Here is a 23,572-nt window from a genome sequence, read left to right on the forward strand (position 1 = left end):
CAGAAATTTGGTTTTACATATTTTTCATTTATCATAAAATGCTCTTCTTTCGTTCTTTTTCTAATTCCCTTAAAAATGTAAAAGTCATTCTTAGCTCCCGGCCTTCTAAAAACAGCCAGCAGGCTAGATTTGGTCTGGGGGCCACTGGGTTTGGCAAGCCCTGCTCTAGAGTTCAAAAGACCCTCCATCAAGCAGCATTCTGAAATCTGCTTTCGCGGCTTCTCCGTGCAAATGCCGCGTCTAACAGCGCTGAGAACCCAGCTCCTGGGAGTCCTGCACGGTCCCTGCCAGAGCCTACTCCCTCTGCGGCCAGGCTGAGCTGCTGCTTCTTGCTTTCAATTTCCCCTTCTGTCCCGGAGGACGACCACCATCTCCCAGAGCCCAGCAAAACGCAGCCTGCTGGTTATTTGGGAGAAAATGCTCTGTCCGAGTGCAGAAACCGATCAGGGCTGAGGTGATGTGTCTGGCCTGTCTCAATCATCAGGGGGAAAGGTTTGATTTTTCAGGTTGTCATTCCTAAAATTGCTTGTCTTTCCAGGTGATGTTCTTATTTCTGAATGTGGTCTGACCTTCACATTCCCTAAAGAGGAGGGTTATTTTTTCAAAGGGCTGGCAGCAGAATCGTACTCTCAGAAAGCTGGCTCCTTCCCTGCCAAGCTGCCATCCCCAGCACGAACCATCCCTTAGGGGAAGGGTGGCTTCCCCTCCGAATGTTTGCCTGGGCAGGGCCAGAGCTACTCCAAGCTCCTTGGACAGCAAAGGAAGCTTTACAAATCTAAGTCAGCACCAACTGAGAGTTCTTTCTCGGTTTCTGACAGTGGTAGGTGCTTAAGGAACCCGCTTGGGGTGGTCAAGACTGCCAAGATACCCACAAAAGTCAAGACAAATCTCTAGTTCAAAAGCCTCAAGTCTTTAAAACATTTTTAAAAAATATTTCATGTATAATTTAATCTTTCATGGAAGAAGATGGATTACCTAGGCAACCAGTTTATTATTCTATCTGTTGGAAGCATTCAGATCAATTGTTTGGATTAGGGGTTGCAAACTTTTTCTGCAAAGGGCCAAATAGTAAATATTTCAGGTGTTTCAGGCAACACTGCCTCTGTTGGAGTTCCTCAACTATGTTGCTGTGGTATAAAAACAGCCATAGACGAATGAATGAATGAGCATGGCTGTGTTCCAAGAGAACTTTGTTTAGGAGATGAAGTGGCAAGCCAGATTTGGCCCACGGGCTGTTGTCTGCTGAGCCCTGTCCCAAGTGGTAGTATCTCTAAGAGGGACTAGGTGGGAAGAGGTAATAAAACGTAACTCAACAAACACTACTTGGAATATCTGCAAATAATCTCGTCATTATCACTGCAGATTGGGGAGGAACACCCATCCCACCCACACGTTGTGCTAGGAGTGAGAACAGAAAACGCAAGCAGACTAGATGCCTTTTGACTGCAATGAGTTTGCCACGTGACAGAGGAAGGAAGACAGGTCAGCGATGAGTAGCGCTGGAGACAGGAAGAGCCAGTGGGGTGTAGAGGACCAAGAGAGACCTTCTAACTTGACAGATCACTACAGGCTTCACAGAGAAGGGGCCCCCCAGCTGAACCTGTGAGATGAGCATGGTTCAGGTGGGCGAGAACTGGGGGGTGGGCGGACACTACATGCAAAGGCCCAGGGTAAGTATGTGTGAAGTGTGTGTGCAGGATAGAAAGTAGGCAAGTTGGAGCGAAGTTGGAAGGGACAACTTTGAACCATCAGTTTTCACAGCGTGAACTCTTTTTTTGTAGAGTCTGGGGGAGAGAAGAAGGTTTCTGAACGTCTACAACAATACTCCCTACAAAGCAGGCAGCTCAAAGAATCCGCCTCCTTTACAAAGACGACGTGGCTGGCTGCATCTTACGTGTTATGACTGTCATGTTACTAATGGGTCACATTTATTAAGCCATTAGTACGTGCCCAATAGTAACATACTAAGTGCTTCACTTTCATATGTCATGTCACACTTACCAAAAAACTACAGAGGCGGTTATTTTTATCCCCATTTAACAGATTAGAAAACAGAGATGCACAAGAAGTTAATTTACCCCGAGCCTTCCAGCTTGGAAGAGGCAGCGTGTGGTTTTAAACCTACGTCTGCGGGCGCCTGGGTGGCACAATTGTTAAGCATCTGCCTTTGGCTCAGGGCATGATTCCAGGGTCCTGGGATCGAGCCCCACATCAGGCTTCTCTGCGAGGAGCCTGCTTCTTCCTCTCCCACTCCCCCTGCTTGTGTTCCCTCTCTCGTTAGCTGTCTCTCTCTAAATAAAATCTTTAAAAAAAAATAAAATAAAATAAACCTATGTCTGTCTCAAATAGCTTACCAGTGCATTTTCAAACATATTTCTGTGTCTTAATAGTTAAGTGATACATTTTTTAAAAACCTCATTTCTAAATTGTCTCTTCCAAGTGTTTCCCTACTCAAAAATCCCCAATACTATGATTACATTTCTCATCTTTTTATCTCCCTACTAATTATTTTTTTTCAAGAGCAACAGATTCATAATTAAAGATTTAGAAATTTAAATTGTTAAAATTTCATCCAATATGAGTTTGCTAATTTAGCATAAAATTATGATTTTCATCAATCCCATATCTATCCATCTACATTCGTAATTCTCTTCATATTGGTTTTGTCTGCATGTTAGGCGGGACTTGCTGTAATGCACACAAACCATGTATTTATTTCACATGACTTTTGCTCAAACACAATAGAGGAATAAAATTTCAAATAACTAAAAACGCTTATAAATAAGGACCTAGAGGAGAACAAACAAATCACATATTCAGGTTATGTGATTCCAGGTAATCTGTTTCCTTTTCTATTCTTCTCTAAATTACTTAAAATTGAGTTATATTAGGGTTACACTTTTAAAATGTAATCATGTAAAAATGTTCTCAAAAAAAAAAAAAATGACAACAACAACGAAACAACACATTGGGAGCAATTAATAAAAGAATTTCCTAATGCAAAAAGGGACTGTGTTCTGTGAAGTTTCCATGATTCTTGCTTACATGTACTTAAAGCTATTAGGTTTCGTTAATTCACTGGGCTCTAATCTCAGGCTAGCTGCTGTGGGTATATCTTCAGCTCCTCCAAATTCAATCAATTTAAGAGAAACAGGAGTAGGGGTTTAGTGGATTAGACACAACAGGCCATTAATCTCCCCATCCTCAGTTGTAATCCAGCCTCTACCAACGTGATTGGGGGGAAAAAATATCCCACAAAAAAGCCCAAATGCTCAGAAAAGCTCCCAAGCTGGCTCCCTCGAGACAAACACGCTTAGGTCACAGTTTGCTTGTCTTTACTTAACATCAGTACAGCATCTGTCTTCTGTCCTATTTCTTGTTGGTTTTTCCTTTATGCCTTTTGCTGAAATTCTCAGATCAGATATATTTGAAAGGGACCCATGTCGCAATCCCAGGAATAGCTCAGCATTTAATTATCATTTAAAAAAATCATTCTCTCAAGGGGCTATAAAACATAAATCAAAATTATCGTTTCATGTTGCAAATTTGTTGAAGAAACGTGGTTAAGGTTACTGTGTGCATAAATGAGTGGTGGGGGAAGCTGGCGAGACTGAATAATGAGAAGAAAATAGAGTAACCAAATTCCAGTACAAAATGAGCAAGGGGTAGTTTCGGAACATGTAAGTATTATATCTCCTATCATAAATGGATTGGATCCTAATACCTCATTTCTTTCTTGCTTTGGCCAGTAAGACAACATTTACTCATGCATTAAGCAGGAAAAACTATGGGCAAGATCCTGACTCGGGGTTTTGTTTATGTCACCAATCCCAAGGCCAAATATTTACTGGATTCCATGAGATCATATACCTACATAACAGGCCTTGATAAGTCTAAACCCTAGGTGTAAAATGAAAATAAAGTGGCATGAAATATACATATTTTTTAATTATCAAAAAAATGTAGGCTAGACTTGGTAAATTGCCTCTGAAGATCATTTTATGAAAAAGACATGACTGTCTTCTTTCTTATTACCTTTAAAATATTCCCCAAACATCCTAGATTCCCCTGGTAAATCAGATTCAACCAACCTCAACTGATTATATGTTATGTGCAGGCATTGTGCTAAACACTTTCACATGAATTGGCTCATTTAATCCCCATGTTCTACATGATATTGCCAAATTCCTTCCTAATTCTGCCCAACATCTTTTGTTCTTTTAGCTTCAGCCATAACAATACAGAACCATTTATCAAGTGCATTCTATGTGCTAAGCACTACGCTGTGTTTTAAAATTTCAGTCTCTCTTAACTCCAAATATAGATGTTATTAACTTCCAGTCTATGAAAGAGGATACTAAGGATTAGAGATTTTTAGTAACTTCCCAAGGTCACAAAACACGAGGTGAAATTCTAAGACTCCAATATACAGACCACATGGTTTTCAGTATTTGCTTTGATGAAGCAGTCAATGATGACCCCTTGACTCTTTCCAAGGGTCTTACTAGAGAGCTCCAAGGTCATCTTTCTACATCCCACACCTTATCTGATACTTGTCCATCCTGGAAGTCATCTGTCACTCTCCTGCCCACTCACAGTCACACAAGTTCTTCCTGCAATTTAATCTTGCTGCCTTGACATTTCCAAAACTGGGAAAGTTGAGTATCACAGCAAAGTTGGATAACTCTCTGTAAAAGTCTCTTAATATTATAAAATTTCCAAGTTGGAAAGGGACCTAGAAATTATGGTCCAATATCCCTGTTTAAAAGGAAAAAACTGGGGCCCAGGCCAATAACACGATTTCCCCCAGACCACAGAGCTGGTAGCAGCAAAGCTAACACTAACATCAATGTTTCCTAACTTCCATCCCATTAATCTTTTCTGCCATCCACCTGATTTGCTCTTCCCTACAATTTATAGAAATATGGTCTTAGAACAGTATTTCAGAAGTCTCAAAATTCTGGATTTAGGAAAGCAATTTGCTTGTTCTTAACCACAGTTTCCTGTCTCTGATCTGACTTATTAAGCAAAGTAACATTTTGAAATACCAAGGCTATTTGGTTTTTGTTTGGTAGTTTGTGGGGTGGGCCACTGTTGAAAGGGTCTTTGAAAGTGTAATCACTTTTCTATATACTTGTCTACTTCCTTAAGTAATTGAGGTGTAATTCTAGAGACTTATAGACAGGTTGTATGTTCCTTAAGGATGTATTGTGATAAAGCCATAAAAAACTTCATTCTCTTTTACCCAGTTACCACAATACTGGGATAATGTTAAAGAAATAGTTCAATAGAAATATATATCTATACCTGTTTGACATCAGCCATAGCAACTTCCTTCTAGATATGTCTCCTGAGGCAAGGGAAACAAAAGCAAAAATAAACTATTGGGACTTCATCGAAATAAAAAGCTTCTACACAGCAAAAGAAATAATCAACAAAACTGAAAGGCAACCTACAGAATGGGAGAAGATATTTGCAAATGACATATCTGCTTGGTACCAAAAATATATAAAGAATTTATAAAATTCAACACCCAAAAACAAAATAATCCCATTAAAAAATGGGCAAAAGACATGACCACACATTTTTCCAAAGAAGATGGCCAACAGACACATGAAAAGATGCTCAACATCACTGATCATCAGGGAAATGCAAATCAAAACCACAGTAAGATATCACCTTACACCGGTCAGAATGGCTAAAATAAAAAACACAAGAAACAACGAAGTGTTGGTGAGGATATGGAGAAAACAGAACCCCTCTTACGCTGTTGGTAGGACTGCAAACTCGTGCAGCCACTCTGGAAACCAGTATGAAGGTTCCTCAAAAAGTTAAAAATAGAACTACCCTATGACCCGGCAATTGCAGTACTATTACCCAAGAATACAAGAATATTAATCCAAAGGGATACATGCACCGTTTATAGCAGCGTGATCTACCAACAGCCAGATTATGGAAACAGCCCAAGTGTCCACTGACTATTGATCAATGGATAAAGAAGATGTGAGACAGATAGATAGATAGATACTCAGCCATCAAAAAGAATGAAATCTTGCCATTTGCAGCCACATGGATAGAGCTACAGAGTATAATCCTAAAAGAAATCAGTCAGAGAAAGACAAATACCATATGATTTCACCCATACGTGGAATTCAAGAAACAAATGAGCAAAGGGGGAAAAAAGAGAGAGAGGCAAACTAAGAAACAGACTCTTCACTATAGAGAACAAACTGATGGTTATCACAGGGGAGGTGGGGGGAAGAAGGGGGTTACAGGCGATGGGGATTAAGGAGTGCGCTTACTGTGATGAGCACCGAGTGTTGTATGAAAGTTTTGAATCACTATATCACACACCTGAAACTAATATTACAGTGTATGCTAACTAACTGGCATTTAAATAAGAATTTTTTAAAAAGGAAATATCTACAGACCAAAAAAAAAAAAAAATGCCCAAAAAAATGGTGAAAACTAGAAACACAGATCTCAAAAATAGGGAAAAAGATAAATGATGGCATTTTCAATGAATAAATTATGTGGAACAATATTACAAAAAAGTCATGAACATTAGGGTGGCAGATACCAACTACTTGTTCACCATGCCATTTTCCCTCTGCAACAAAATACAAGGCTAGCCTACAATTCCCAAGCTCTTTTGCAAGAAGCAGTGGCCATGTGACTGACCATAAGTGATGTGCACAGCTTTCCTGTAAAACCTCTCCCATGATCCTTCTCCATATGCTTTTTCCCCACCTGCTGATACTGATGCTGAGAACACCGAAGCCCCTCTTGAAGAGAGCAGGGCCTCCATCAGCCTTGAGACTTCCAACACCCCTCCCCCTCACCATGCCCTTATATACCTTACGCACGCACGCACGCGCGTGCGCGCGCACAAACACCTTGAAACCAATGAGCAATTAATGTGAGCAGGAAGTAAGCTTCTATTGTGTCATGTCACCAAGATTTTGCTGTTTATCCATCACAAAGTCCAGGATTTCTTGAGCAGACGTAACTAGGAAGCAACATGGAAAATACACACAATACAATGTAAAGTAAAAAAAAAAAAAAAAAAAAAAAAACCAACAAAGAACAAAGATTATAAAGTTTGAAAACCTTGCAACTGCAAACTTTGGTAAATAAACATTTAGTCTATAAGGAATCAGTTCGTTTCCCTCAATTTCCTTTGATACTGTGATTTAGCATTAAAACGAACTCAGCGACTTCCAGCCTGTGTGTGGAGTCAGAACACCCACACATACAGCCCCCCAACTTGCAAGGAGCGCTGACCAAGGAGCAGCATTTCACTTGAACATGCCTCCAGCCTGAACAGCAAATGCGTAAATACAACCGTCATTCATTAATTTGTTCAACGCCTCCTGCCTTGAGGTGGGCACTTGACGAGACTCGACCCGGCTCAGTCAAGCTGCAATCTCAGCAGTTCTAAGAGCAAGAGAGGGAAAAAAGGGGGAAGGTACACCAACTCCTGCACTTAAAATGCATAGGAGACTCATTTAGCCACAGCACAGCACTTCAAAGACAGAGCTAAAAGGCGGCCAAGAACTTCTTCACCGCAGTGGAAAAACAGGGATGGAGCTTGTTACAGACACAAAACCTAAGGACTTCCCTCCTTTGTATTTCCTTCTGCAGGGGTTTGAGCCGCTGGGACTTAGAGCTCGGATCATCACGGTGATTCTGAGTCCGCCGTCCAGTGGCACTCCTATTCACACCCGGGCCATACAACGGAAATGTATTCCTCACAGGCGCCTCCCTTCCTGTCGGTCTAATTGCCATATAGCTACAGAGAAGTGAAAGGTAGGGGCCTTTTTTCTGCAAGCTCCCCTTATTTCTTGGTGTAATTAAATTAACACGCAAACTGACAACAAACCATCCAACTGAGCATTTCCCCACAGCGGGGGGACCGCCTAGAAGATTATAGGCAGAACGCATGCCAGGAAGAGCACATCACCAACGTTCCTTCACTTTCTAGGCCCCAGGGTCTCCCCGCGGGTAAGAGGTACTAGGCGACACCACAGTTCTGTCACCAAAGGCCAGAGGGAGAAGTCAAGTTCTCCGACCCAAGGCTGAAAACACCTGAAGACCCAGAGTCCAGGGAGCCTGGTGTTTCAGCCTGTTAAGCATCTGCCTTTGGCCCAGGTCATGATCCCAGGGTCCTGGGATCGAGTCCTGCCTGCTCAGCGGGGAGCCTGCTTTTCCCTCTCCCTCTGCCCCTCCTCCCCCTGCTTGTGTGCGCACGCTTTCTCTCTCAAATAAATAAATAAATAAAGACCCAGAGTCCAGACTAAAGAGTGGGTGGGCTTTTCTCCTAAAGTACTCTAGGCAATAATACAAAGCAGTGAACTTTCTCAAGTGCAGTTTCTCCCAAGCTGGAGTCCAACAAGAAAACGCCCTATCCTAAGCAACGTCCTTTAACAGGAATGAGATGACGTGGAGAAAGGAACAACAAGGCATCCACTGATCCTCAGCCCTCCGGTTCAGGTCTTACGCTGTGGAATCACCCAACACAAAGGAGCCAAAATACATTTTAAACAACTACAAATGCCCCAACTAACACTGGGTTTGTCAAAGCAGAGAGGAGTTGAGTCTGAGAAGGAAATAGAAAGCTATCGAATATATTGCTCCCTGGGAAGGTTCCAGTCCTCTCCGACTCTCTGTATGCTCCAAGAACCCCATGCTGTAGAAGGGAAAGGGCAGCCAGCAGAGATCGTCTTCATCTCTCCTCCCTCCTGGCCTCAGATCTTGTCTTCCATTCTCCCGTGAAAGCAAGAAAACCATTCTAAATCACTGTTACTCACCTAAGTGCTAATTCAGTCATTCTTTATTGAGCATCTACTAAATGCAACGCACTGGGGAGAGCAATGGGGGAAAAAAACCCACAGTATTTACGTATCACCTCCTATACCTGCTACAAGGGCAAAGGTCATGGCTGCCTGGCTTACCGCATCGCCTGGCCCAGGGCCTCCCTCCCTCCGAGGAGGCACTCATTAGCATCTGATGAATGAATGAACTGACACATTCAACAGTAGGGATGGGGGGCGGAGCCCTTCCATAGCTATGTCACTTTAGTTGTTCATTTCAAGAATCCCATGAGGTATTTATTATTATTCCAAACTCACAGAGGAAGACTGGCCCATCTCAGTCAGTAACTGCTGCCATCAAAGTGGTCTTCCTTGAGGGTGAGAGGTAGCCGGGTGCGGTAGGAAGGGGGGCAGCGGAAGGGGAATATGTTGACTCACATCCTTCAGTAAATGTGTTTATTCCCGTTCTGGCGTTCCTGCCAAATGTGTTGTGAAACCAGCAGGACTTGGCTCTGGAAAACTCACCTGAAAGTCGCAGGCTTCATTTCCTACCGCCAGCCCCTCCAGCCACTGGGCATGAAGTACTGGACCAAGTTAAAGATTAATTCTGCATTTTCTGTGACAAAGGTCACACCTCTCCCAGATGAGGAGGAAAAGGCATTTGTAGGCTGTCTCCTGCACAGCCACTGACAATCGCTCTGTCGCCGTCCTGATGGTACCTTAATGCAAATGTAATCAAACCCAAACACTGGCGACCCCATTACCAGACCAATCTTGCTAATAAAGAACGGTTATAGCTTTGTTATAAAGGCAATCCCAGACCATCTCTTAAGCACTCACAGCTCCCCACCCCAGGCCCTGCGTGATGGAAACCCTCTCAAGTTTTGTTTCGGGTTACATGAGACGAAAACTGCAAAAAAAGTTATAGGAAAGACTTGATTATCAAAGAGAAGAAGATATTTGGCATACTGCCAACCCCAGGCTCAGCCAGTGGGGTTCTGGCTTTTTCCTGGGGTCCAAACACATGGGGACAAACTAAGCAAGGAGATAAATTCTGTAATGTATATCTAGGTTATTTCCAAAGTTTCTGGGAAGCCACCTGGCACTAGAGGGGACACTGGAAAATCACCAGTGATCTGGGCCAAATGAACATAGCTGGACCCAAGCCCAAAGCTTTAACCCTGACTCATCGGCTCCCAACGAAGAGAAAGACGTAAGCTAGAAGTACTTCTTGGGCCTTTAAGGGATGCTTTCCCTGCACAGGGAGGAACAAGGGTGGTTTCTACTGGCAATTTTTATATGCAGGGTGTTAGTGTTATTGGAATCCTATCTCCCCGGCCTCCTCGATCTCAACCTCATCCATCACACCCCCACTCTCTAGTGGTTGCCGTAGTGACCTCTTGCCAGCCCCCTGAATTCATCCTGTGTCTCATCTCAGGTCCTGCCTTTGCAAATGCTCTTTCCTGTGATCGCCCTTCCCCCATCGCACTCCTCCTGGTCAATCAGCAAAAACCCTCTGTCTCTCAAAGTCTCAGCCCAAGTATCCTTTAACACTACTTTCCTCCGTCCCTCCCACCTCCAGAATGAGTCAGACGTCCCTTCTCAATACTTAGCGGATTCTGCTGTCGCTACTAATATTTTTTAAATTGGTCTCTTACTAGATTGTGAATTACTGGAAGGGAAAGGTCCTGGTCTGACTCATTCCTGTTGGATCCCCAGTACCTTACGTATAGTGCCCCCTCCATAAATGCTGAATGATTAAGTGGACAAGGGAAGGCATTTCATTTTAGGTCTCTACGCTTGATCTACGGTAACTGGACCTCCGAGAGGGTAAAATGGGTATATAATTTAGTGGGCCATGAGTATACTCTCCCAAGTGAGCACGGAGTCTATTGGAAAGACGAGTGCAGAGCGGAATAAGGTAAAGCTGCTGCAAAATGCTTGCAATGCTTCAAGCATCCGTGCCATGTCGACTCCTGCTCCTACCGGTGGCACACAAGCCTCACGGCACAAAGGCACGCAGGGACTGATTGACTTCTCTCAGCCTCCGTCTAATGTTAAAGAGGGCACTATTAATGTGACCATTGTTATTCAAGTGCAAAATTGGAGACATTTGCATTTGCTTCACATGAAAATACCAAATCTCAAAGATGAGGGTAAATCAGGTCCATAACAGATAGGACAACTGCCTTCCTTGTTGGTTTTGTTTTTTTTTTTTTAAGGTCTGTCACTCAGAATGTTCCATAATGGCCTAATTGATCTATTAGACCAGTATTTTTAAAATGGGTTTTGTGAGCAAGAATAAAGGCTGACAAAAAGACAAGGAATTGGGTTTCTAAGTTATTGCTTATTGCAATCAAAGTTTAAAAAGAATTGCACATAGGGTCACCTGGGTGGTACAGCGGTTAAGCGTCTGCCTTCGGCTCAGGGCGTGATCCCGGCGTTCCGGGATCGAGCCCCACATCAGGCTCCTCTGCTGTGAGCCTGCTTCTTCCTCTCCCACTCCCCCTGCTTGTGTTCCCTCTCTCGCTGGCTGTCTCTATCTCTGTCGAATAAATAAATAAAATCTTTAAAAAAAAAAAAAAAGAATTGCACATAAACCTTTTTTTTTTTTTGTTAATGTCATTTTCCTTACCTCCACCGTAGCGCCTCATAACTAGAAGAAAATGTCTAAACTTCTTATCTTGACTATTAAGCCCCTGCCTATGGGCCCCAGGTTATTCTTCTAGTCCTGTCTCCAGTCATTTCTTCCAGCCCACCCACTCCATATGGCCAGTTCACCACACTTCTGACCCTTGGGTTGTTTTCATTCCTTCTTGTCTATCAACCTACTATTCTTGCCTCCTGGCATGTCTTTTTTTTCCCCGTGTTCCTTTGAAATCTCAGGTATTCTTCTAAGCTCATTCAAATGTCTCCTCCTCTATGAATCCTTTCCCTTCTCCACCTTGTTTTTTTAAGATTTTATTTACTTATTTGACACAGAGAGAGAGCACAAGCAGGGGGAGCAGCAGGCAGAGGAAGAAGCAGGCTCCCCGCTGGGCAAGAAGCCCGATGCGGGACTCGATCCCAGGACCCTGGGATCATGACCTGAGCCGAAGGCAGATGCTTAACAGACTGAGCCACCAGGTGCCCCTCCCTTCTCCACTTGTATCCACCAACATGCTGCTTCTTCACACTCCCGGAGCACTTTGTGCACACCTCTATCCCCTAACATGTTCCGCCTTGGAAATATCAAGGACCAGATGTTGTTCATTTTGTGATTCCTATGCCGGACACACAGTCAGCCGGCAACGCTATTTTGTTAACACTGAAGAAATGATTGGAATTTACAAGAACAGGTCCAAAGTGTCAATAACAAGGATAGTTATTGATGACAATGATGGATGATTTTATGGGGGTAGCTCTCGTTCACTGAGTTTTACAGATTTTACAGAGCCTCAGAGAAGTTAAAGAAGTTCTCTTAAGACCACACAGAGGGGGGAAATGCCAAAGGGAGGAATATTATGTACAGGCCTATCTTGGTTCCAAAGCCCATGCTTACTCTCATACAATATGTGTAATTTGGCCCGTGGTAAATGTATTCCAGACACCATGTTAGCATTTTACAAATATTGTTCTGCCCCTTATAATTACCCTGTAAGATCAACACCCTTGGGAAGTAAGAATCATCTCCATTCTATGGGGCGCCTGGGTGGCACAGCGGTTAAGCGTCTGCCTTCGGCTCAGGGCGTGATCCCGGCATTCGGGGATCAGCCCCACATCAGGCTCCTCCGCTATGAGCCTGCTTCTTCTTCTCCCACTCCCCCTGCTTGTGTTCCCTCTCTCGCTGGCTGTCTCTATCTCTGTCAAATAAATAAATAATCTTTAAAAAAAAAAAAAAAAGAATCATCTCCATTCTACAGATGAGAAAGCTGAAGTGTCCCCAAAACTCAACCATCTACAATCCCAAATAGCCTAAAAAACTATGCAAAGTACAGCAGTAGCTAGAAACTTGCAACACAAATTTAAAACCCAAAGAAATGTTAGGATTTCAAACAAATTTTAACCAAATTCAGTCCACTGAACGCATGCAAAGATCCACAATAAAAAAATAAAAATCACTAAGAAATTAAATATCTGAAGACATTCCATATTTTCTCACTTCACCAGCTCCCAGCATGGGCTCATCCCAACTCTCCAGCATCCCAAAGTGAACCTTTTATTCCAATTGGGACTGTCTTCCCCGTACATCACTCATTCTTATTCCTCCGATGTAGTCCCTCCATCTCTTCTCTCCAAACCTCCAACATCTATCCAATTTCCTCCCTTTCCTTTGTGTGTGGACTTCTCTCTTCTGCAGCATGCATGTCCTTTATGAAATAATCAGACATTATTCTTGTCATTTCATATCACTATACCTCTTGTGCATCACAACTTTGCTGTCATATCTTAACAATTAGGCATTCATTAGTCACATTATTTTACATCACTCTACATTATGGGCATGTATCTCAACTTTGATTTTATAACTACCCCTTAAGTGTGGGTCATTCCATAGTAGAGTAAAGACACAAATGCTTTACATTTGCAAAACACAAAGAACATTCAGGATCACCCTCAGTTGTTTCCCTCAACAATCCTTTGGACCGGGCAAAGAAGTTATCATTTTCATTTTACAGAGGAGGAAACTGAGACTCTAAGAGGCTAAAAGAATCACCCAAAGAGGCAATTAAGGAAGAGTTCAACTGCCAGGTGGGTCTTCTAACTTCCATACTCTTTCTACAAAGGCTTGCCGTCATACCCACTTATGGTGCCTGGATCTCCTCCTGACCTAAATCCCAGGCCCAAAGACAGAATGCTTAATCAAGGTGAAAAGTTGAGGTGGTAAGTACTGACGGCCTAGGATGGCATCAAACCCCCTTTCCTCCCCACCCAAGAAAAAGATTCTCCACCCTGACATCTCTCTTTCCCCCAGGGGTTTGTATTACTCAGAAAGACTCTTGTCTCATGGACAAGACAGTCCCATCTCTGATGATGGGATGTGTCAGTGACCGGGCTATATGACATCACATGGCAAACCGGATTTAAAGAAACCCATGAGATCATCAGATAAGTAGTCTTTGTGGCTCTTTTTGTATTTAATGGAATGTTCTCATATTGACAGCATATGCAGTTTGCCATCTTGGAAACACTTTAAAGCTGGGTTTATACAGAATTATAACTTACAAGCAGAAAGAGGAAAATTCTGTTGCTCCCCTGGGTAATAAGTACTACGTTGTTCCCAGGTGATTTATTAAACTTTCCAAGCCTCACCTCAGTACTGGGCTCACAGAGATGAACTGGGTTCTACTCATAATAGGCACCAAAGCCCAATGCTACCGGTTTCATATATATGAGAAAGAAAATTAAGAAGACAGTTCAAAGTTGTTAAGCCAAGGCCTCCTTGAAAGGAGGAGGAAATTGCTCAATGTTATAAAATGTGCCTGCTCATGACTTTCTTTTTGCTTTTAAACAAGCTAAAAGTGAGGAAGGTAAGGGCTCTGTTCTGTCACGGCCTCAAATATCCTGTGCAATCCCTGATTTATAGAAAAAAAAATTATTGCAAGCTTTCTATGCCTCAGATATTATGTCAAGTGAAAATCACTGAACGTATTATCTCATTGAACCCACGTAACAAAGGTGTGGGGTATGTACTATTATCCCCTCTCTACACGTAAAGACACTGAAGTGAAACCTTTTTAATTTTCCAGGTAGGAAAAGAATGTATGAAATATTCCTTGCTTATAGGGATTGCTGAGCACAAGGTGCTGGTAACAGTCTCAACCGTTTGCCTGCCAGTCACATAGAACTCAAATGCTACCTTATGTCTATTACTGAACTGCAGTCACCCCGAACTTCCACTCCCAAACTAAGACTCGCATCCATTTACCATAACTCATTCTTTCAAGCCAGAGACATCCCAATAAAACAATACTGAATAAAAACACTGAAAAGAAATCCTGAGCCAAAAAAGAAGTGATATACTGAATTCGGACTCATTGAGACCTGGATGTGAATCCTGCATACCGAACCGCTGTGGGCTTTGGCTGCCTCCCCTATAAAAGTAGCCTACAAACTCTAAGACGAGATGAATTAGAATATGTACAATGTTATGTAACATATAGGAAAGCACCACGTCATTTTAACTGCCATTGCTGTCATTATTGTGAATAAGTGACAAAGAAGTAAAGTTACATAGAAGCAAGTAGGATGTGTTGTGGAAAAGAAATCAGACAGCTGTCTTTGGGCCAGGAGATTGTCTCCTGGCGCTGCTAAGCGTTCATTCTCCCTGATCTGAGCTGCTTTCGTAAGAATGGAATGGTGCTCTCGCTAGCAACAGAAAAAATCATCCTGGTTCTCCTTCTCTCTCTCTCTCTCCCTCCCTCTTTCCCTGTCTCTCTCTCTCCATCTCTCTCCTTCTCTCCTCTTCCTAGAGCTTGGCTGCCTTACACTTTCAGCAAAATGACAGCTGAGCCTGATGTGGAACAGAAGAACTCCCAGATCGTGGCATTCCCTCTTAAGCCTAGCTGTGCTGGCCTTAAGTAGCCAAAATGGGTATGATCTTGCAAATGGAAGGCACACACTCTATATCCTCGGGAGATAGCTAAGTCTGGTCAAGCAGACCACCCCCCCCCCCCAGTCCCATTTGCTGACAGCTTCATCACGACCAAATGATTAGTACAAAGTCATCAAACATACCAAGCCCAGGGCTCTGTATTTCAAGAAATGCATCCACACAGGGAGAAAACGCCTCAGGTACACTTAATTTGCAGAATGGGGAGGGGTAAGGGTGGAAATCTTTGATTAACAAAACACTAAGCTACGAAGCACCAGAGTGTTTCTGAAAGCCAATGCTACCAAGTAAAATTCAGGCACTAGAGGCCGGATCTACTACCAAAATTTCCCTTCTGCAAAATGTTTACGCTGCAGACTTTTGCTGACCTTTTCTAGTAATGAAGTCAACCCTACCAATGCATCCATCACCGAGGCCTGGAAACTCAGGAAGAATTAGTACCCCTTTACTAGGTAGGGTAATTCATCCCAAGATGGAAGATAGGCGTTTTGTTTTTTAATTTTTTTTTTAATTTAAGATTTAGTAGGTTCTATGATCACAGGGTTATGTTCCTTTTGGTAAAGCTCAGTCGTGAGTAAATTAAAACTGCAAATCATGGGAACAGAAATGAAAGACCCACTAAACTCTCCCTGAGCCACAATTATTCAACCTTAGTGCTCTGCATAACTATACCTCTTAAGGCTGCTAGATGGGGGGGAAAGGTCCTCCAAATTGTGGCACCTGTGAATGATAATTTTATTACTAATCAGAATTAGTACACAGATATCACTGAATGGGTAGTTGTTTGGGGAGGGAGGCCACCTTGGCCGTGGAGAAAGAACAGCCTTTGAAAATTAAGTTCATGGATGTGAAAATGTAGAGTACATAATGTTGCAACTCGGCCTAAATGTCTTCATAAAGTGCGAATTAATGCAGAGCCTAACTAGGCATTTGGAACGCTAACCTAGTTTTCTGTGTTTAGCTAATAGCTAGCAATTTTGCTTACACTTTTATCCTCTCATTACATAGCAATGATGATTATTTAGTAAATACATGTGAAAGGCCACATACTCCATAGCACCTCTTCTGGGTTGGAAATAACCCCCGTCCTAATACTTGTATTTATAGAATTCAGTTACTGATACACGAAATCAAGTAGAGCTGTGATAAGGAGCCCACTACGGCCTCTTTTGGAGGCTCAGAACAGACCCGTTCTCAGATGGTCCCCTGTGATGGCCTGCCAAATGCAGGGTAGGAGCTGGGGACAGGGAGTTTGGGGGTCCAGAGCTTCGATCAATGTTAACCCTTTGTTAATCTTAAATGGACTCCGCTGGCTTGGCTGCTTTGCGAATTACTTATGATGGTGGAGAAAGGTAGGGGAAGGCTATTTTCTAACTAGTGAAATATTATGGAACAAGAAAGAGAGTTTGAAAGAGAGATGTAGAAGAGAAAGATGTAAGACGTGCTCTTGTAAGATGCTACCCAGGCCACCCCTGGACATAGGACTGGTATCAACCCTTCTAAGTCACCTGGGAATTTTTCCTCTTTGATGCAGGATGGGGTAAAAGAGGTCCCACTAGGATTTGGAGTGGTCACAGGGCACTTTTTACTGTCTGCCAACTATACAACCTATCTCTGAAGTATTATAGCAGTAAAATTCTTAGTTGGGTGGCCAAGCCCCAAACAGAATGATTTGGAATACAAGATCCCCCGTTCCTGCCCTCAAAGGAGAAAGTTGAAACTGAACAGTGGTATTTGGAACCAGGTCCAGGGTAAGCACAGACAAGGATTTTTAACATCCAGAACCAGGTCTGGCTTAGGGGGTAGGGACTGGCTGGGCTGAAGGATGCAGGAGACAGGGCCCTCCACTTCAATACTGCTCCTATGTGTCTGCCCACAGGGGTAAGTTCCTGCTCTCCTCTTCTGGTGACTTTATGGGAAGTTGGCTGAGTCCACAAATCTGCAGAGGGAATGCAGGCAGAAGGGAGCCCTGCAGATGGGTCCTACTCTAGCCACTGTAATGACAGGTGGGAGGGGAAATGGGGGAGACACCATCAGTGGGAGGAGGCACCGAACTGGGAAATACTGCTGATCCTGGGGCTTTTTTTACATGGCTCCCCTCTACACCACCAACTCCCTGCACCAACATAGACGCTGCTTGGAAATCAGAATCCCCTCCAACACAGGCGCACACACACAGGCGCAGGCAGGCACAAGCCCTGCCCCATTCACCTCATCCCTCCTGAAACCACAGACTGGCGCAAGTAGCCTGAGGTCAGTGCGTCTGAGCTAGCACAGCACATCCTTGCCCCTGGGAACAGCAGAGGCTACAGTCTAGAGTGGTATTTATGGTATGGTGTTGTTGCAGGCAGATTCGGCCTTTCCTTGACGTGGAGCAGGGCGTGTTAGCATGTTTCAGACCATCATGACCAGTCCTGATGTGCTTTGGGGAAGGCATGGAGGACCTCCACATCCCTCCAGTCCCTGCTGGTGGCACTCTCTAGTCCCGCATCCTCCTGCAGTCTCTTGAAAGTGCCTAGATACCAGGGCAGGGCTCTGCATCCATTTTGCCAGCCAGGAACCACCGAGTTTGGGAACTTTGAAAGCCAGGGGATGGGGGTGGGGGGTACCAAGGCTCAAATTTCAGGGCCAGAGTTCTCAGCCAGGAAAGCAGTTGAAAATCAACACCCATCCGCCTTTTCTTTCTTATCCCTCACCCCTTCTATGTTCCAGGACTCCATACAGATACTAACCATACCACACACAAACAGACACACAGACACGGGGGCGCGCGGCCCAGCGCGCGCGCACGCGCGCGCATACACACACACACACACACACACACACACACACACACACACCCTTGGGCTTAGGAGGTTTTTAATTCTGAACGCAGCAAACCCCAAGAGCTGCAAGGGTCTCTGCCACCACCCCCTTTCCCTCCTACCCCGCGAGGCTACTTGACAGTCTACACACAATAAAACCCCAAACATTCCAAACAACACAACATAACCCAAGCCCGCCAGTGACTCCAGCGCGTCCCATACCTGATATGCAGACGATGAAATTGGCTTGAAGAAGAAAAAGCACCTCCCAGACTATTTCCATCCTCTGATTCTCATTCCAAGTGCATCACTCGACGGGAAAACAGGGGGGGAAGGGGGGAGCCCGACACGGCACACACACATACAAACACGCACACACTTGCGAGCGAGCGCACACTCGCACTCCCACCCGACAGCCGGCCAGGGACAGTCACCCCCAAGATCAATATCGCAGTTTGAATTGTTCCGGCAAATCTCCCCTCGGGCTCGACGGATGTGCGCCCCAGATGTGCTGACACATGTCCGATGCCTCGCTGCCCCGGAGGTCTCCCCGATCGCCGGTCTCTGCTCCTCGCACGAGAGGCGGAAACAGCACTAGCAGCGGCGGCGGCAGCCACCTGAAGCCACCAACGCCGGGCTCTTCCTGCAAAAACGAGACCCCGATCCGCCTGGCGCCCCAAGAAGACATAGACGATAGCCCCCCGCCGGGCCGCGCCGCACAGTTCCGGGCCCCCGGCGCTCGCAGCTCGCTGGCTAAGCCCAGGTAGTCCGCGACAAGTTGCCCTCGAAGTCCGCCCCCCTCACCGGGGCATGGTCAGAGGCTGGCTGCCGCGCTCCGGGGCCGCTCTCCTCCTGCTTCCGGGGGGCGGGGGGGAGGAGACGACACCGCAGACAGGGGAGACAGAGAAAGAGAGGCAGGAATTATTGCCTGAAACCGCCGGCAGCCTCCGCCGACCCTCCCTGCTCCCCAAGTCCGCGCTCAGCCCGCCGCCTCCGAGCCCGGCTCGGGCGGCGCGTCCAGGGCGCCGAGCGCCGAAGGCGGGGAGCCTGGGACCCGGGCGCGTCGGGGGCCCGCGGGCTCCCCACGTCGTGCGCGCGCTTCCCGTTCCTCTGCTATTTTTCTGGGCTCCCCGGAACCCTCAGTTGCCTCGCTTCCATCGCCCGCAACTAGCGCCGCCGCCGCCGCCGCCGCGATTTTCCGCAATGCAACTGCAGGGGTCGTTATTTCCTCGCTTACGGAGCCCGACTCTGCCCGATTCGGAGGGGAGGAGGAGGGCAGGTGGGGGCGGGAGGAGGGGGAGGAGGGGGCGGCCCGGCCAGGTGAGCGTCCCCGCCGCCGCCGCCAGCCTCCGCGGCAGCCCTGCCGCCCGGCGCCCGGGGGAGGAGGCAAGAGGCCGGGCTGGGGAGCCGAGGCTTGGCGCGGCCAGAAGGAGGAGGCGAGGGCTGGGAGTCGGAGCTGCGGGCCAGCGCGGAGGCGCCTGGGCCCCGGCCGCTCGGTCGCCCTCCAGGATTGGGGAGTTTCTCATCTCCTTGGGAAGAACTTCGCGCCAGCCGCTTGGGCGCGGGAGACCCGGGCGGGACTCAGCCGGGGCGCTGTGATGCGCTCTCCCTCTGCTGCGGAATAGTGGGGATTTTTTTTTTTTTTTTTTGCATAATTCATTCCCTGCCCTCTCCCTCTCGTCCCTCTCCTGCCCCCCTCCTCCTTCCCCCTTTCCGCTCCAGTGCCAGAACACTACTTACCCCAGAGTTCTCCTCTCAGCACGTTCCTAGACCAGGTGCAACTCTTGCCCGCGAGTCCCTCACCTCCCTCCTCCCTGAAGGCGGAAAAAACCGTCTTTCCAAGTCCGGGCGCGAGCAGTGGCCGCCGCCAACTGCGCCTCTGCTCAGCTCCGGGCGGATCCGAGACTATTGGAAACCCGGGCTTTACGGGAGCAGGCTTCCCTTCTTTTCGTTCTTTTTTTCTGTTTTTCTTTCGGGAAGCTCAAGTGCTTTGGAGGCTTTTGCTGGGCTCCAGAATACTCTGCCAGCGACACTCAGCAGCTTCCACCGAAGGAGATTCCCCTACCAAATCCGCGCGCGCGCGCGCACACGCCCAGCGCGCGGCTCTCCGAGGCCCCGGGGGAAGGTGGGGGCGGCGTGAGCACCACCCACCGCCTTGGCAGAGGCCGAGGCCCAGGCCGGAGGCCGCGGGTGCGCAGAACCGCTCGCCGCGACCTGGGGAAGGACGAGCAGCCTGGCAGCCGCTTGGAATGCAGATGCGGGGGAACCGGGAGGAAACCCTGCGCTCGGGACTGTTCGCCCGAGAAGAGGGCTGGGAGCGAGAGAAGAAAAGACAAATCATAGCACATTTGCATTGCCTCTGTCGCCGCAGCAGCGTTCTGAGAAAGCCCCAGACCTACCTCTTTGGGAGTGCTGAAGAAGAGGAGGGCACGGGAGGGAAATCCCTGGAAAGATCTCGGATTTCTCGGCGCGCTTGTCCGGATTGCAAACTGTGACGTTTGGAGATTTTGCACAAGCGCGGATGGACACACACAACAAACACAAACACACACGAAACCCGCAGGGGATTTTTTTACACTTTTTTAAATTTTATTTTTTGGTGTTTAGAATCCATTTCAGTGTGAGTCGCGGTCTAATAACCGCAGAAAGGGTGGATAAGTGGAGAGGGAGAAGGAAAGAGGGTACCGTTCATCCGCACACAATTTAGTGAGGCTTCCAGGCTGTGTGGCATCTGGTGGGGCAGGGTTGGGGCCAAAGGAGTAACACTGCGGCGCTCCCAGGCTTTTTGAACCGACTCCAAATGCCCAGGAGTCTGGCGGGTCTTTTTGCAGAGTGGCGGGCTGGGGGTGGAGGTGGGAGGGAGCGGAGCCTAACAGCCTGAGCATCCTGGGCTGGGCTGACTTGGGGCGCTGCGTAGTCCTGATGCCTCTGGGGATTGGGAAGAAGAACCACCCAGAAGACTTGCTTTAACAAGGAGGTGTGGCCGAGGGATATGTTCTCTGATGATGGCCAAGGACTGCAGGTGGCCAGCACATGAAAAAAACCTAGGCCCAGATAAAGAAAGTCCAAGATTCTTAAGCGGGGAGTTTTGAGGCTCTCAGCAGGGAAGTCATTGAGACCTCAGAACATTTAAAGAATCTAAGATGTTGAGAATTAGCGCATTTGGGAAATATATGGGGGATGTTCGTCTCCATGCCTTGAAAGTCGAACACGCGAAAAGGGTTACTGAAGGAAAAGAAAAGAAAGCAGTTTGCTAAAGATGAAGAAATCCCACCCTAGCCAGGATTTGGAAACATGGAGAGCGACCGACCTTCTGCACTTGGGAGTGGAATTTGCTGCCAGCAGGAGAGCTCTCTCTGGAAGCAGAAGCGGGGTGCCTGGATTTTTATACCAAGACCCATTTATTTATTAATGAATTATGCATACATTAAGCGAGCACCTTATATGTGGCAAGTACTGTGGCAAGATGCTGGAGTTTTGTAATTGAAAAATCCATAATCCTTTCTTTCAAAATGCTTACAGACCATATTTTCTTCTACATTCTGCCTTAAGAGCCAATGCCAGTAAAATAATACTTACTTAATTTTCCCCTTTTCAACCTGTGCACTGACCTTCTGCACTCTCAAGGAATATTTAATCTATTCTCTGCCACCAGGTCCTTCCAGTAAAAAAAAAAAAAATTAATCTGTATGATAGTATTTAAGTAAAAATAGTGGCATGAATCAATTTTTTGCCATATGTCATGTATTGCCAAATCAGTTATGTGAATTATCCTATCTTATTGTGTCTATATGAGAGAAATATGATTACTTCCATTTTACAGATGATGAAACAGAGCCCCAGACTAGTTATTTGCCCAAGGTGTCACAGTTATTAATCGGTAGTATAGAGATGAGAGCCAGGCATTTCAAACGCAGAGGACACGCCACACCATCTCCCTTCATGCTCTGCAAAATGCAAAGTATCATCTTGGGGAGGTTATTTTGTATTTAGGTAAAGCAGAAGTCCATACGTGGCACAGCTAGAAGTTAAAGTCAGGGTGGAACGCAATGGTATCTTATGCAGTTTAGAACTTAACTGCCGTGGAATTGAGAGAAAGACAAGATTGCTGGGAATTAGGGATAATCAAAGGCATTTCTAATGAAAGAATCTGAAAGCTTGCTAACTGCCAATTCTCTTCTCCACACTTGGAAGACAGCACTGAACATCACAGTTCATCAACATTTAGTTTCAATATTCTCATTCGCTAGAAGAAAAAAGAAATTTTTTTTCTTGAGTCGTTGCTAGGCTTAACCTGTATTTTTTCTAAGAAAAGCTCTATGTTAACCCAGAAGATAACTCAGAAAAAGCATGTACTAAGTGGGAACCTTCTGTCTTCGCTCTTTATTAAAATGTTTAGTTTTTTAGTCTACAAAACAAGCAAAAGAAATGAAAAAATAGCTGTGTAGCTGGAAAATATGAATTCACACCAAGCTTTTTTCCCCATATTTTAATGACCTTGTACCCATATCTTGCTAACAACAGAGTATGTCTCTCCCCAATATGTGCCTTCATCTTTTGTTTCTGTCCTACCTTACGTCTCTCCCCTACAAATTCAGCGCAAGTATGCTACACATATAATAGAAGGTCTTCGCTGAGCCCCACTGTGGGGGCCAATTCCAGTTTCCCATAGAAAGGGGGGTATTACAGTTCTCCCCAGGAGAAGACAATATGGAAATCCTTTTGATTCTCTCTTTACCTTCTCTTTTTGTCAACCCCAAAGAAGAGTGACTTCTCTGACTGGTAAAATTTTTGCAAGCTTGACATCCATTAAGGCGCAGGCCCCAGATTCTGGACATCTGTATTAGGAGCCAAAGCAGATCCATCTCTCTTGATGCCCTTGTGTTCAGGCACAGTGAGCTCACTATTTCACTAGTCTCCTTGCCATATCTAATGTGGAAAGAACAGTGGTTGTCAAAGGCAGGCAGTGGAGTGGAGAGGACCAAGGGAGGAGGAGTTACAAAGGACCGCAAGGAAACTTTTTAGAATAACAAATCTATTCAGTATCTGAATTGTATTGATGGCTTATGGGTGTATGTATATGTCAAAAGTTATCAGGTTGTGCACTTTCAACGTGTGCAGTCATTTTATGTCAGTTGTATCTCAAAATTATGCCTCCAAATGGATGATTCACTTTTACAAATATAAGACAGAGACTGTAATCACAGATGATCATAAATAGATGTATTTAATAAACCATGGCTAGGCTTGGAGAGGCTTAACCTCAGCGCACTGTTGTTGTTCTATGTGAAATGCTACTTACTACTAAATTCCTCAAACTTTGAGAAATATTAAACATGAAAGTTGTTGTTCTTTCTTTAGTT

The 23,572-nt window shown here is 45.5% G+C and overlaps 1 protein-coding gene across 5 annotated transcripts in view; it reads right to left on the reverse strand.

Annotated features, from left to right (window-relative positions):
• Positions 1–20,326, reverse strand: part of CA10 (carbonic anhydrase 10) — a 480,117-nt gene extending 459,791 nt beyond the window's left edge. For 3 of the 5 annotated variants that reach the window (XM_048224027.2, XM_026513188.4, XM_057317880.1), the window contains exons 1-2: positions 19,950–20,311; positions 18,432–19,064 (exon numbers count right to left, since the gene is read on the reverse strand). In XM_048224027.2, the coding sequence (XP_048079984.1) occupies positions 18,432–18,492 (61 nt within the window). In that variant the 5' untranslated portion in view covers positions 18,493–19,064; positions 19,950–20,311. Of the gene's footprint in view, positions 1–18,431; positions 19,065–19,949 lie in introns of all 5 variants that reach the window. The other 2 variants (XM_044389314.3, XM_026513187.4) reach the window with 2 other exon arrangements.
• Between the last annotated feature and the right edge of the window lie 3,246 nt (positions 20,327–23,572).

Source organism: Ursus arctos, unplaced genomic scaffold (genome assembly GCF_023065955.2).
Source record: "Ursus arctos isolate Adak ecotype North America unplaced genomic scaffold, UrsArc2.0 scaffold_24, whole genome shotgun sequence".
NCBI lineage: Eukaryota > Metazoa > Chordata > Mammalia > Carnivora > Ursidae > Ursus > Ursus arctos.